Here is a 15,832-nt window from a genome sequence, read left to right on the forward strand (position 1 = left end):
TAGTAGCTGGTTTCACGTAATCTTTTTTTGAAGGTTACTGCTTCCTGCTGTAATTTTTTTATTTTTGTATTTTACATTTTCTTTTTGCTTACTATTTTATTAAATAAAGTATTTCTATGTATATTTACAGTAACTTCACTGCATGATCAGAGGTATGATAGAGAGCGTGTAGTGGGGCTCAGCCAGTTAGCACCTCTCAGTGAACTGTGGAAATAAAAGTCCAGGATCCGACTTGGGAAAAAACAAACATTTGATTCAAAGTGGGACTGGAACAGAGCTGGGAATCCAGTCTGTGTCACCATCTGCCCTGACCGTCACCTTAATAGTTCATTTCACTCACCTGCCTAACTGCCCTGTTTTCTAATTAGCACTCATCTCATTCACCTGCGTCTGTTCCTTCATATTTGGTTCATCATGAGCAATCTGGGCCAGATCATTGATCGTTTCCTGGTCTCTCGGGGGTTTTGGCTGGGAACATGGAGAGGGTCGGTTTTATTCGCATAAGCCTGGCTCCTAAGAGGAGACCAGTTTAAAGTCCTGCTGGAATCCTGGTACCACGTCTTGTCTCTGCTTCCCTCAACCACTGAGCCTGCCTGTCTGCATCTGTGCGTCTCCGTTTTGGCACGCTTCTGGACCGGTCTGAATCCGAACCTGCCTTCACGCTTTGAGGATTACTGGAAGCCTGGATCCCTCTGCTTCCAGTTTGGGTTGGAACCTCTGAACATGCGAAGAACTCCTGGATCCCTGGACTGTTCCTGCCTGATCTGAATCAGACCAGAATCAGATTCCTGCATCTTCTCTGGGACTGCAGCATCAGGGACACTCTGGGCGACACGCCACGTCTAGTTGTCAGGCCATCAGCTGGAATGCACCCCTTTCTAAAGGCTAATTTATGCTTCTGACGCGTAGCCTCTGCAGACGTCAAATCTTTCTCTGTGGTATGCCTTTGCGGCTGTCGCTGTGGTCGTTCTTCTGGATTCGGTCCTTCCAGACCGACCGTGCAGAAGCATACCAGCAAAACTGGTTCATGACCGGACGCAAGCGACATTTGATGTGTGCGGTTGCAGAAGTGAGTTAAGGGTGTCAGTGAATAGGCGGTGCCCCGTTCCCCTTCTGCAGCCGCCGCGAGCCGCAGATCCACAGCAGCGTGCCTCTGTTCGTACCTCTGACAGTCTGAAGGTTGGCCTTGACTGAGGAGGAGGAGCTAAAGCTGCACAGGTGATACGCTGGTGAAGATTCCTAGTCATCCAGGTCATAGTCATTCCAAAAATGTTAAAAAACAATCCAATAGACTTTGTTTCCAAGTTTTAAAGACGTTTCACTTCCCATCCAGGAAGCTTTTTCAGTTCAAAATAGCAGAATTAGCTTTGAGTTTGAAGCTTTATATAGTAGCCCAAAACCTGTTTAGGCTTAGAAAACCTGCAAATTGAAGCAGAGGAACGGGTCCGCCCCTTAGGAATCAGGAGTTGTTTTGGGTCCTTGCAGTTCAAAAGGAATAATATAAAGTATTGCAACCGTTACATCCTTGGTGATAACCTCCTGAAGACATCTGGTTTATAGCCTCTTGTCCATCATCCCAAAAGTTTGGCAATTTGGGGCATGACCAAAACTTGTTGTAAGATTAACAGTTTCTCCAACGCAAACCTGGTACTTTAGGATTCATCTTAGCTCCTACGTCCTGAAATATCTGCTGATAATTTTCATTTATATTCCCGCCATCTATTTGAGCTTCTAACTCCATGTGCTTAATTCCACACTTGTTCCCATATATCATCAGAAATACTTTTGCCCGTCTCTGCCTCCCATCTTTGTTTTGTCCAAGCAGATACACTGATGTTCATGGACAAAAACATCTTATATAATTCTTCTCCCCTTCACCTTTTTGGAGTTGAATCAGTCATTTCTCTATTGGTGTGGGGCTTGGGACTCTTTCCCAGTCCCTGTATGTAGACAAAAAAGAGCACAACTGTAGGTATCGGAAAAAATAATATTTTTAGAGATAAAAGCTGTTTGAACTTTAAGCATATTCATACATGTGAGTAGGGTTGGGCGATAAGACGATACATATCGTACGGACGATAGAAAAGTGTCTATCGTGCTAATTCTATTCTATCGTTTCTATCGTTTCTAACACAATTGTATCTCGTATTCATGCAAATATTTCCCATGGTAGACTACTACAATCGTATTAGTGTAGCCATGTAGCCTACACACAGCTTATAAGTGATAAACAAGATTTTTTTTTTTAATCCACAAAGAAGCGGCATCCTGTGGTTTTTGCAACATGACGCCTCTTTACGGGTTTTTGACTCACACGCGGGTTTGCGACATGCTTTACGTTACTTAACTCATGAGAGTTGGAGACGCAGGAGGCTGAAGTATTAAACCTGTGGTCGCAACAAACAGAGACAGCTACGCAGGCAACCCAAGATAAAGAAATTTTACCAAAAAGAGGGGGCACATCTGTGATTTGGTTACATTTTGGATTTAACAAGTCCAACAAGGAGCAGACAACATTTGCAAACTATGCTACAAGACTGTTCCCTTACCCGATGGCAACACGACAAACCTCTTCTAATACCTAAAGAAGAACCACAGTAATTTAATTTAAATACCCGTAGGATTTAAAAAAATGTGAAGGATACTGTAGCCATACTTCCACCTCATCTTATGCATATATATTGTTGCACTACAATTTATTTTTCTAATTTGTGACAGTTCTATAAATGTCACTTCAAAATAAAGTTGAAAAAGTAAGCAATTATATTATTTTGTCATATTTTTCAGAGATTTGCTGAAAATGTACTTAATTGGAGCATATTGCGATATATATCATTATCGTGATATAAAATAGTCCATATCATGATATATGATTTTTTCCATATCACCCAGCACTACATGTGAGCATCCTGTGCATCTTATTAGCCCACACAGTAGATACTGACTCCCATCCCACGGGAATCCCTTGACCCGTGGGATCCCGGATGGGAGTCAGTATTAGTAACGATCACGTGATTGGGATGGTACAGGATTAAACATTAACGGGAGCAGATGGGAGCGGGAGTAGACCAATAATAACTAAAAAAAAACTAGGATTGATGCCAAAAAATAAAATAAAATAGAAATAAAAGAAATCCAGTACTGGCGCCGCCATTTTGTAGTTTTTTTCCTTGAAGTCTACACTATAATGCGAGTCAAAAAAACTACACGACCCTAAAACCAACAGTGCTTCCGCTCTGAGTTTTTCACCCGCGCTCAAAAACAACAATGGAGGGACCAACAGGTAGTGGCGAACTCAACTTTGAAAAGTTTGATTTGCAACGCAAGCTGAATAGGAGTGGTGCAGGAGCGGGAGTCATTCTGAATGGGAGCGGGATGGGAGTGGGAGTAATTTCACCAGGAGTGGGACGGGACAGGATTTAGATTTCTACTCTGGCCAGGGATCGGTACGGGACACAATTTTTTTTCTGTCGGAGTGGGACGGAACAGGAGTGAAAATCCACTCCCGTGTCAGTCTCTACCACACAGGCTGAGCTCCACAGTTCATAACACCAAAATATATAAATCAATCAGTTCTGCTTCTAAACGCAGTTTCTATGAGGGACCACTCAGCAGGGTCCAATCAGATTGGATTAAGGCATGGGCGTAGGTTTGCATATGGACCATAGGGACATGTCCCTACCAAGACTTTGGACGTTTATAATGTACAATATAGCGTTATTGCAGCAGTAGAGGAGTTCTGGAATGGGGAATATTTTTTTTTTTTTTACAATTTTGGTATAATCATTGCTCTAAGTTGGTCGCTCTGTGAGCTAAAGACATCTTTTAGAGTCTCGATACTCCATAATGATCAATCGATTACTAAATTTGTTGACATCATTTCAATAATTGATTAATCCAATGAATTGTTTCAGCCCTAAATAAAATACATTAAATGGGTTAAACAGAGTAACTACAGCCTAGATGTAGAGCTTGTAGAGTGAAGTTAATATATTAAATGCTCAGTGTCAGTTCCTCTTCTATTTCCAGTGCGAATGTAAATACAATACATTTATTTGGCATCCCTTGAATCTATTATTTTGCTTTGTTTTAAATGTACAAGGAGAAAATTTAGAAGATAAGAGTGGGTTTTACCTCTGCACAATTCTATATCCTCAAAAAGAAAAGTATAGCAGACATATTTTGACTATATTCTGTTAAATGGGCACAGATTTACCTACTGTCTTGGGTAATTTCCAATGCAAACCTTTTCAAAGTGGAAAAAAGTCCTATTTCCTCATTCATCAGAGCCAGTAAAGCATCAGTCATGGACAAACAGTGTTTGTAGTGCTTATAAAGTTTGTATAAATGTAGCAAGAAATGCTGCTTTTCTCTTTTAAACGAAGTACATCCTTATTTTCATATCAAGCATAAAAAAAACGAACATATTTTTGCATAGGACCAATGACATCAGAGCACAGTGTCCCTACCAAAGTTGAAATCAAACCTACGCCCTTGGATTAAAGATCGATGTTAGTCATCGACCCTTAATCGTTTATCAGGACTCCCATCAGCGTCTTTATATGAAACATTTTTAATCGATCTGCCGTTATATTCTATTTACCTCATTCTATATAAACTAGGGATGCAGGATATAATCGGCCCCCTATCGGTATCGGCCTTAAAACTGAATATCGGACATCGGCCACCCCACCGATATTTGATCAGCTTCTGAGTTTCTAAAGTCTAAAAAATATAAATACTTCTTCTTCTTCCTCAAAAACTTCTTTTTTACAGACTTAAAAACTTTTAAAGATGAGGGAAAATATATTAATGCATTAAAATATCCCAATATCTTCCTATGCTGATATATTGCCATTTAAAAACACCATATCAATCTCTTTTACTAATGAAATATTGCTATATGTCATCGTTATGCTACGAAATCCCCCGAAAATTCACCAAATGTTGCCATATTTTTATATGTTGATATATTGACGCGGTATCGATCTATTTTACTAACAAAATCTCACAAGAATTTGCAAAATATCACGAGAGTTTGTAACAGAACGATGAAATTTCAGCAGATTTTGAAAGTAAAATAGATCGATACCGCGTTTTTAAAAATCAATTTGATATCAGCATATGAAAATATATTTGAGTATATTATTTTTCAAAGTGTCAGAAATGGATAACAAAACTGCTATTTTCAATGACTACTTATTTTTGTCCAGCTTTAACATCGGTATCGATATCGGTTATCAGCTACATGAGTTTTAAAATATCGGCCAAAATCCCAATATCGTGCATCCCTAAATGATTTAGGGAAAAAAAATCCAAGTAAATTTTATTCTGATTGATTTTGTTCATGTAATCATAAAAATGCTCTTAAAGCCTAAATTCAAACTAGGGCTGGGCGATAATTCAATAACGATATATATCGATCGATAGACATGTGGCGCAATAGAAAAAAAGAGGGTCGATAAAAGTTCGATAAAAAAGAAACGCAGTTTTCCTTCCTTCTCATTGTAGCCTAGCATGTAGGTTTATGCTAGTCGCTACTTCCTCCCAACCAATCACAATCGCGGACCCAGGCATGCCGTCACCAAGCGCCGCCCTCTCAAACCACAACACAGAGCACATGAAGATGTGCTGCAAGGAGAGGCGGAGGAAATTGTTCCAAAGAAGGGTTTTTGTAGTTCGGCAGTCTGGCAGTATTTCGGTCATGGCAAGTCGGACCAAAAACAAACCACAGTCATCTGGAAAATGTGTCGGGAACCAGTGAAACCAGTCTGATAACGAAACCAACTTTTTTTTTATCATCTCAGCCGCTCACAGCCGCAGGAGTACGAGCTGTGTAAGCCCCGGCGCGGCTCTCCTCCGAGGAATCTTCAGGAAATATATATATATTTTCAGTTCTGGGCAGTTTCCCACGTAGTTCTAACAATTGAGATAAAAATGCTGAGGGGCCAGAAACTTCAAAGTAATAACTCAGGTTAAAGCAGGAAACGGGGGCGGCGGTGGGGGGGGGGCATTTATTTATTTGTTATATTTCTTTTGGTCACTTTTCTGGTCACTTTAGTTTATTCTTTGTCAGTATTTAATAACATAACTCAGGTCTCTTAAGTTATTTTTCTCTAAAACAATTCTGTTATGGTTAAAAAAGTTGGTTAAATAAAGATTTAATTCGAAGTCTGTGTTTGTGTTTTTTATTAAAATTCAATCATTTAGCAATATTATAAAAAGTCCAGGCAGAGCTGCACATAAAATATGGTTTCAAATCTTTTCAATAATTATCGATATCGATCAATATGTATTTTTTTTTATCGATAAGCTTTTTTTTCTATATCGCCCAGCCCTAATTCAAACTGAAATAATTTATTATTAAATCATAGAAAACATGAGGAGCGAAGGCAGAGCTGCTGATTGGATGAATCTCTGATGCTGATGCGTCTCTGTTCCTGTTCCAACCTCTAAAGATGCTGGATGTTTGTTCCCGGGTCGTCCAGGATCGGGTCAGAACATCTTAGTAAATGTGGTTTAAACCAACTTCCTGTCAGCAGCTCCTGTTGTTGATGTTCTCGTGGTTCTGCTGTATCGGGTCACCTGAAGGTTCTGCTACCAGTAACCTGGTGGGTCGGTCAGCCTGCAGTGCTGCTGCAGAGCATGCTGGGATGAAGGGAGAAGGGGGGGCAGCTCTCCCTGCCCCTCCCTCTCTCCCTCTCTGTGTCTGCCTCCTGATTGGCTGCTGGCTGGCTCAGCTGACCTCCTTCAGTCGGATACAGAGACGGAGGCTGATGGAGGCGACAGCGATGGGGTGAGCTGCCATTTTCTCTTTCTTTATCCACCTTCTCTCCATCCTTAGTCTCTCTGACTGTTGTCTTTGTCGCTGGAGCGAAGGATGAAAGGATTATTGGGGGAGGGGGGCTGTGTGTGAGTGTGTAGGGGGGGGGCTTTTCTTCCATTGTTTCTTCCTCTGCTGGTTTTCCTCGTTCTGAGGATTTAATTCATTCAGGTTCTCAGTTACAGATGGAGGGAGGGAGACGGAGGGATGGAGGGAGGAGAGGGGGATCAGATGATGGAGGGAGAGAAAATGGCCGACTGGTGGAGGCAGGAGGAGGGGGGGTGTTGTTCTGCCCTGGTTCAGTGGCTATTGATCGGAGACCCGACCCAGAATCGGCTGTGACATCATCAGCATTGATCAGATGGGGGCGGGATAATGATGGTTCCGTTTATCCCTGAGGTTCCTGTTACACTGAACCGGAACGGACCGGGTTCCACCCCAGAACCGACAAATCTGACCCAGGGAGACCGGTTCCCACCGGTCTGAACCGATCCGAACGGATCCGCGTTTGACAGGACGTCTGCTGACCCACAGCTGGAGCTGCAGGTTCTGGTTAGATCTATTTCTGCCAGGATCAATAAAGGTCAGAGGTCGCTCTGTGACCCTCATCCTGGTAACGGATGGAGGTCCAAAAGCAGAAGGTTCTCCAGAACCTCCGGCTGCTGACATCATCAGAACCAGTACGGCTCTCTGTGGACTTGCACTGGATTTTACTGGACACTGCAGGATGTTTATGGAAATTAAATTTCTAAGTCTAAACGATCTATTTCTTCTTCATCTCTGAACATTTTTTCCAAGTTTTTTTCGTCATTTTTCTGCCGTTTATTTATCCTCAATAAAACGATGTAACTAGAAGCTGAGCTGAACTGATGTTATCGATGTCAGGCCCAATGTTGAAGAAGGAAAAAAACAGACCGGGTGTCGGTTAAAACGGCCCGAATTACAGAGGCAGGTCTATTTACTCTATTTCTATAATGAATTGAAGTTAGGTTAAAAATCTCTTAAACAGCAGCAAAGTTTCCTCTTTATGGGTTTTAACTTCATAAATACAGTTTACTGTTTTTATCTCTACCTTCTACTGACCTAAAGTTGACTTAAATTTTATTGATTTTAAAACAGAGCAAATACGCAGCATAAAATGACAATAATTAACTGTTTTATACAGTGCGAAACTTTACCACCGATTAGCCGTCCCAGCAGGACATTTTACAGTTTCAACATCTTAATTGTCTCTCAGCTTCATCTTTATAAACCTTACACATAAATTCACCTCAAATTGCAGATCTATGGAACATAATGAGGTTGTAATACTTGTTTATTTGATTAAATCTCCCACAGAACCTCAGCGTTGCCTGAAAGTGTCTTTTTGAAGTCTTAACAACTATGTTATCTTTACCACTTCGTATAATTCCCTTACAGTTTGATAGCCTCGTGAGACCATCCTGATCTCGCGAGCTTTCAAGGTTTCACTCGCAGATCAGTCTGGAGACTCTCCGTTAAAGAAAATTTGGAGCCGTTCACCAAACGAACGTCCAATCAGCGTTGGCTTTGAGGCGGATTGAGGTGTGACGCAACGAGAAGCGCGACAGTTCAGTCTAAAGAACATGGCGGCTTCAGCCGATGAAACTAGCGTTAGCGTGGCTATCGAGCAAGTTTTATCGGAATTACAGAGTATTTCTTCACTGAAAGAAGAGCAAAACACTGCTCTGGAGGCTTTTCTCAGAGGAAAAGATGTTTTTGCTCTTCTCCCGACTGGTTTCGGCAAGAGTTTGATCTATCAATTGGCTCCTCTTCGTCGTCGCTCTGTTAGTACGTCATATGCTTCGTTGATCTGATTGGTTTATTTGGCCCGTCTATCACCAACATAGGCCAATCAGCTAACCAGTATTTTCGCCCCTTCCCAAAATCACTTCTACAGAGGGTTTCCAGATGGATATGCAGAGCAAATCCATCTGGCGGAGTCAGGTTAACAGTTTGGACCCATGAGTAGGGCCCTATAAAATCCATTTAATTTTTTCCCAGATTCCGTTTTATTTTTTCCCAAATTCCGTTTTTTCCGTTTTATGTATGTATTTTTGCGCTTCCAATCAATGGAATGTTGACAAAACTTGCAAAACAATCGTTCACCCGACACGTAAAAGTCACGAGGGAACTGCCCGGCTCTGTACTCGGGGATTAGCATCGTGTTTCTCGACTTTTTCGCCGAAAGCAGAGCTGTGGAGAGCCGCCTCGCCATTTTTTCAATGTTTTGACGAGGGAAGGTGAGCGGAAATGACGGAGTGGGAGGGTTTGTGTCACCCATATTTGCGTCCCCCGGTGTGCATTTCAAACAGAATTTAATTTCAAATGTAGAAATTCCGCGTTTACACTAGATTCCGCGTTAATTTGCCAATTCAGCGATTCCGTCCGCAAATCCGTGATCGCGAAAATTATAGGGCCCTACATGAGTTTTAGGGCGGCAGTTCTGGATAGTTCCACTTAATTGTGATGCATTTCAGAACTGCTGTAAGAAAAACATTAAAGAGATATGGTTTGGCTCGCCCTTGCAGCCCAAAAGGAATAATACGGAGTATTGCAACCGTTACATCCTTGGGGATAAACTCCTAAAGTTGACTTCTGAGATAAACGTGTATAAAGTCCTTCATAGACGTACTTGCAGAGAGGAGTTTATGACCGCGCTTATCAGCAGTCATAAATGGAGCAATCAGAGCTCTGGTATTCTGCAGATATCTAAAGTATGAGACTCAGAAATAAAAACAAGGTGGATGGCTGCATCTCTAACTAGAGGTGAACCTTTAACCCGTCTGACCGCGGATGATAAAGTTAATCTGGTGATCAGACAATCCTCCTCTCCGCCTCGGATACTTTAAAGCCTGGTTTATCCTCCACTCTAGAGAAGAAAGACGGATACGGGACGGCTTTAAAGGCGATACCCATTCTTTTCATCAGTGAAGTCTTTCTACACTAGGTGCTGATTTTTATGGACCCAGAATTTCAGGCTGATGTTTTCTCTTCCTCCATTTAGATCAGGGGTAACCAATTAAAATCAGCTGGGTCTGAATAAAGAAAATCATCAACCAGTAAAGGTCTGGAGACTGTATAAACAAACGTTTATACGGTGCTTTTATTTGTTAAACAAATGCTTGGGCCTGTAAAAATATGGAGTATAAAAAGTGCCAAAATTAAATAAATAAATACAGCATTAAATAAATAATTAAATGTGTCAATAATTAATTAAAAGTGGAATTAAATAAATAAATGTGTCATTCATTAATTAAAACCACGTCACTAATATAAAGTGTCACAATTTAATAAATAAATACAGCGATAAACAATTAATTAAATGTGTAATTCATTAAATAAATAAGGAATTAAATATATAAATGTGTCATTAATTTAATAAAATATGTCTTTATTTTATTAAAAAAATATATCTAATTATTTCGGTGTGCATTTAATTATTTCATGGTCCTGTGTCGCAGTGCATCGAAACCATTAAAAGAATCTGTCAAACTCGCCCATCAAAGTTAGGGGCCGGTTTATTTTTTAAATAAAATGAAGACGTATTTTATTAAATTAATGACACATTTATATATTTAATTCCTTATTTATTTAATGAATTACACATTTAATTAATAGTTTATCGCTGTATTTATTTATTTAATTGTGGCACTTTATATTAGTGACGTGGTTTTAATTAATGAATGACACATTTATTTATTCAATTCCACATTTAATTAATTATTGACACATTTAATTATTTATTTAATGCTGTATTTATTTCTTTAATTTGGGCACTTTTTATCCTCCATATAAAAAGTTTTTGTTCCTTGATTTTAATGTTTTATGGAGTATTTCATTGTATAATAACTGTAAAAAAAAAAATAAAAATAAAGGTTTCTACTTCATGGATTTCGCCTATCGCTGGTTCTTTTTGGGACGTAACCCCCGCGATAAACGTGGGTTCACTGTACACATTTAATCTCACGTTTAGTCTGGTTTATCAGGCTAATCAACAGGAGTAGAAATCTGACTGAACGTTCAAGAAAACGCCGGATTGCAGCGTAGAGCTCTCCTCACAACGCATCATGGAATTCGTTTTGGGGTGGAGAAAGAAGGAACATGGTGCAGGGAGTGGGGGGAGCACAAAGGTAGCAATCATCAGTCTAAATGGTCAGTTAACCATAAAGTTGACTATATAGTGATGGAGGGATGAGGGCGGATGTTTGGACAGTCTCCGTCTCATCCAATCATCCTCATATTTTGAAATATATCGGATCAGATTATCTCTTTTCTCGTCCTGTTTGCCCCGTCGTCCATCAAAGCTCCTTCTCTCCTATGAAGGAGGCGGGGGGAGGCGGCTCCTGTTTGTGACACAGGAAGCAAAGCTCAGCAGTGAAGCAGTCTGAGCCGCTCCTACTCTCAGCCTTCAACATCTCAGGGCACTTTGAGATAACTTCTCACTTACAGCCGAGGAAAGCTAAACTAAATCCCTCTGAATTAAAAACACTGATCATTTATTGAACAGGATGGAATAATTTTTCATTTAAAGACTTTCAGAAGTTTGAATTCTGAACATGACCAGACTTTTCCTTTCCTTTTCCTGTTAGCCTACTTCCCATTCAGAAACAGTTTCCTGCTAGCCTCTGGGTCTGACTCAGGGTCAAACATGTACTGTTGTCCCATTGTGAATCTGTATCCTGTCATTGTTTTTTTAACTGTAAAAAGTCCTAGCCACGCCCCCAACATGGCCAGCTGCAGCTCCTATTTGCATAAAAGCTTTAAAATAGGCGGTTTACTTTCTCCAGTTGTTTCTATGTGGAAACGAACCGCAGCCATGTTTGCCATACTGGCGCCTCATGGTGTCGAATCCACACGTGTTAAGCTGCTTTCTTGTCTTGCTTTTGCCTCTTTTGGCAGAATTCATGCTGATCTAATGAAGCTGCTCACATCATCTCTTCCGTCCACATTCAGGGGCGGATTTAGGAAATTTGGGGCCCTAAGCAAAGACAGGCAGGGATTTAAAAGACAACACATAGAACAGCCCCATTCTCCAGATAGAGAAATGTTAATAGAATAGACATCCATTATCTGTTCTAGGTTGTGTCCCTCTCTTCTTGTCCCTTTTCTTCTTGTTTTCCTCTCTATGTTTTGTACTCAGCTGACTTTTCATGCTGTCTCTAAAGGAATGAAAGATTTTTTCCAAGCACTAAGCTCACTTAGCTGATTGCTCCTTCCTGTGTTTCCAAAAAGGCCAAAGTAAATAACCCAGTCCTTCTTTTCACTGTAGACAAGCCATGATCTGCTTATCTGTTCTCCATTTTTCATTTGGATGAAATAATAGCTGCATGAATCATGACAGCAGACAAGATAGAGGAGAGCAGGAGGCGGGGTTACCAATCTACTCGCTCTGGAGAGCAGAGTTCGCTGCTTTTAGATGTTGTCTCCAAAGTCTCCAGTAGCAGAAAAAAGTCTCTAGATTTGGCGCTAGGAGCTTTTTAGAAATCAAAGTGCTAGAGGGGTCTGAAAAGTGGCTAAATATAGCGACTAAAGCGCTAAGTTGGCAACACTGCTCTTTGCATGGTTTGTTTTCAAATGGTGTGCTGCTGTCTGTTTGGACCTTTCTGAACATGTGCAGCAAATGGACTGATCCAATATGGTGGACACTGACACACTTAATATTATCAGCGTTCTGATGGCATTTTAGCAAAAGGATTTTTATGAAAAACATAATTAATGTGCACCAATAAGGAAAAGTTGTATTAACCATACATATAAAACAAGTTTTATGGGGCCCCCAGGAACTTGGGGCCCTAAGCAACTGCTTAATGGTAAATCCCCCTCTGTCAACATTGAACGGAACATAGTTTACCGTAAATATTTACAGAATTACAGGAAGTCCAGCTGGTTTTAACCTGTAAATGTTGGCGAATACGAAGTTCTGGAAACGTTTAGTTTGCTTTATTAAAATCACTGATCGCTGTAATAATCGCATCTATAAAGATAGATTCTAATTAATTTCTCAACTCATTAGTGAACAATGTTCTAGATATTAGTCTATTTAGTTATTTACTTAATATGAGATGAATGTTTTATTTGATAATTAGTTTCATTTAAAGTAAAACAATTTAAAGTCATGGATCCTTTAAAGTAATCTAGTTCCTTTGAAAGTGCAGCAGCTGAGTTACTTTGAGGAAGAAGTTAGTGTAACTGGTTAGTTCTGTGAAGTAACCTGGTAACTCAGTAACCGGTCCTGCTGCTGTGTTGTGCAGGTCTGACGTCGGGCGTCCAGCATGGCGGCAGCGTCTTACGATCAGCTGCTGAGGCAGGTGGAAGTGTTGAAGATGGAGAACTCCAACCTCAGACAGGAGCTGCAGGACAACTCCAACCACCTGACCAAGCTGGAGACGGAGGCGTCCAACATGAAGGTGAGAACGTCTGGAGGACGAGGGAAGCTGGGAACAGCGAGGGGACATGTGCTGCCTGCATCCTGTTGGTCTGATCAGGAAGCTGCTCCCTCAGCCTCTCTCTCTCTCTCTCCATTAACAGTCAGTGTCTCTCTCTCTGCTGCCCAGAATAGACCTGAACTGTTTTCACCCAATCACGCGCTCTGCTGTGTGAGAAAGGGCTCCTTGTTCAGAGTGAGATGTCTGTGTGATTGTGACTCTTTGGTTGGATTCAGGAAATCGCTCAGAGTGAGCGCTCTGTCTGTTTTGGCCGTCCGTTCTGCTGGTCGTGGACTTTCTGCTCCTGTTAGGATGGTTTCTGTTGCTTCTTCCAGGCGCTTTCCCCGGTGGGGGCGTGCCCCCCACTGCGGCATGCTTCGGTCCATATTCTGTTTTTCTCAGCTTTGGTTCTAATGCTGTTTTAATCTCTGGTTCTGTTCTGCTCTCCGGCTCATTATTGCGCCGTCCTTCCCGTCTCTGACTTCCTGTTTCTCTTGTCCTGTTCGTTGCTGTGTGTGTGTGTGTGTGTGCGGGGGGGTGTTAGAGGAGAACAGTGTGATCGCTGTCGCTGTGTGTCATGTCGCTATATGAACGCTGCCGACTGATCGTGGTGAGTCTGGGTTCTCCATCATCTCCTCGTCTGAAATGAAGTCATTGGATTTCCACCCTTCCATTGAACACTGCTCTTTGTCTCCAACAGGAAGTGCTGAAGCAGCTGCAGGGCACCATAGAAGAAGAGTCCGGGGAGGCGCCCGGCTCTAGCCTGGAGCTCATAGAACGGCTGAAAGGTGAGAAGAAGGAGCGCCACTAAACGCAGCAGGTCTTCTTATCCAGACGGCCTCCTCACCCTGTTCCTCCTGCAGAAATGAGCCTGGACCCGGCCGGCTTCAAGACCAGGACCAGACCTCCTCTTCCGCCCTCGTCCTCCTCCAGCTCGGCCTCCTCTTCCTCTGGAACCCCGGCGGGAGCCGCGGGAGGCTCCGCGGCCCCGGGACCGCCATCGGCTGCCTTCCCCCGGAGAGGCCTGCTGTCTGCGGGCAGAGAGAGCCACGACTGCTGCCTGGAGGAGCTGGAGAAGGAGAGGTACGATGCTGCACACTAAGAGGGCAGCACCGCTGCTAAACCCACGATTCCACATCCTCTGTCAGCGTTCCGCCCCGCGGAGCACTTGGCTGTCATGTTAATCAATGAGAGCTGTTCCACATCCACCGCTACTCGTCCGCACGCCACCGTCCACGGACGTCTTCTCCGTCCTTCGGCGTCAAAATACGGAGCCGAGCTATTTTTTTGCTGCCGGGTCAAGATCCGCGATTCCTATCAAACTAAACAGGAAAAAGAACATCTAGAAGATCCGGTTTGTCTAATTAAAATATAGTAACGATGGATCGGCATGGGCGGTTCTAGACAGGGGCCAACGGGGGCCAGTGCCCCTGTAAATCATGTCCTGGCCCCTGTTATGGCCCCTGTACTGAAGACATAATCCTTAAAAGAAATTTTAATGATGATCTGCGCAGATTGCTGATTGGTCCTTTGGATCTATTTCATTTTTTTCTTTACAAATTATGTTTTTCTAATTGTTTAAAAAACAATAAGGTGATAGTTTCAGTCGTATTGAGATAGGATCCCAGTTTTCATCCGCTAAACGTTTTTTTTTTTTTTTTAAATACTCAAATTTTTACATTTAAATTTATCAGTTTTTCTTAAGTTCTAATCCGGATTTTATAGAAAATGGTAATTTTAACTTAAATTAAGTGGAAAAATATGTAAAATTCCTAAATTATGAACGTATATATCTAATAAGAAATAGAATTTTATTCAACCTCATTGAATAGAAATGTCACTTCATGCAGCTCTCTTAATACATTTGAATCCCTTGCTATGTTTTTTATTTCATGCTTTTCTGGGCCCCCATGAAAACACCCGGGCCCCCTCCTGGCCCCCTGGTACATTTGGTCTAGAACCGCCACTGTGGATCAGTATCTAAAAAAGATCATAACTAACTAAGATCGTTTAATTAAGTGATTGGATGCAAACTATCGGTCCTCCAACAGACCAGGAAGCAGATTTCTCATCTCCATCAAAATATTTATTTTATACCAAGAGGCTTAAAAATGTAATAAAATCCAGTCACTAATAAAAAGGCCAAAAAATAAAAATAAAAAATACAGCTCAGAAAAGGCACTGGGGCTTATTTTAGCGCTAAAAAAACAACAGTATATATTATATACACTGATTCTGAAAGAAAGTGGAAAATATTTGCTTCATAAATGTCTTGCAGACATCAAAATGCTTTAGTGTTATTCTATGGGTCAAATAGTTTAGTAAAATAATTTGGCACAATCTGGCACATTTGGAGAGACGCTGGGGGACGCCGCCAAAAGTTCAAAGCGCCACAGCTCTGGAACTGTTATACCTAAAGAGCTGAAATTTTTTGCATTTCTGCTTTACATTATGTAGAATAAATGTAATACAATTAGATTTTCCTTTTCTCAAGCATGTCTTTATTACTGCTGTTAAAAAAAGACATACCAGTATTGTTTTCAAAGAGAAAAAAAAAAACTAC

The 15,832-nt window shown here is 41.4% G+C and overlaps 1 protein-coding gene across 1 annotated transcript in view; it reads left to right on the forward strand.

Annotated features, from left to right (window-relative positions):
- apc (APC regulator of WNT signaling pathway) overlaps positions 1-15,832 on the forward strand; it is a 31,973-nt gene that overhangs the window by 2,138 nt on the left and 14,003 nt on the right. The window contains 3 exon segments of the mRNA XM_038271986.1: positions 13,096-13,251; positions 13,970-14,057; positions 14,133-14,352. Coding sequence (XP_038127914.1) covers positions 13,117-13,251; positions 13,970-14,057; positions 14,133-14,352 — 443 coding nt within the window. The 5' untranslated portion in view covers positions 13,096-13,116.

The sequence above is a fragment of the Cyprinodon tularosa genome, unplaced genomic scaffold (assembly GCF_016077235.1).
Source record: "Cyprinodon tularosa strain WSP-4 unplaced genomic scaffold, ASM1607723v1 ctg813, whole genome shotgun sequence".
Lineage (NCBI taxonomy): Eukaryota > Metazoa > Chordata > Actinopteri > Cyprinodontiformes > Cyprinodontidae > Cyprinodon > Cyprinodon tularosa.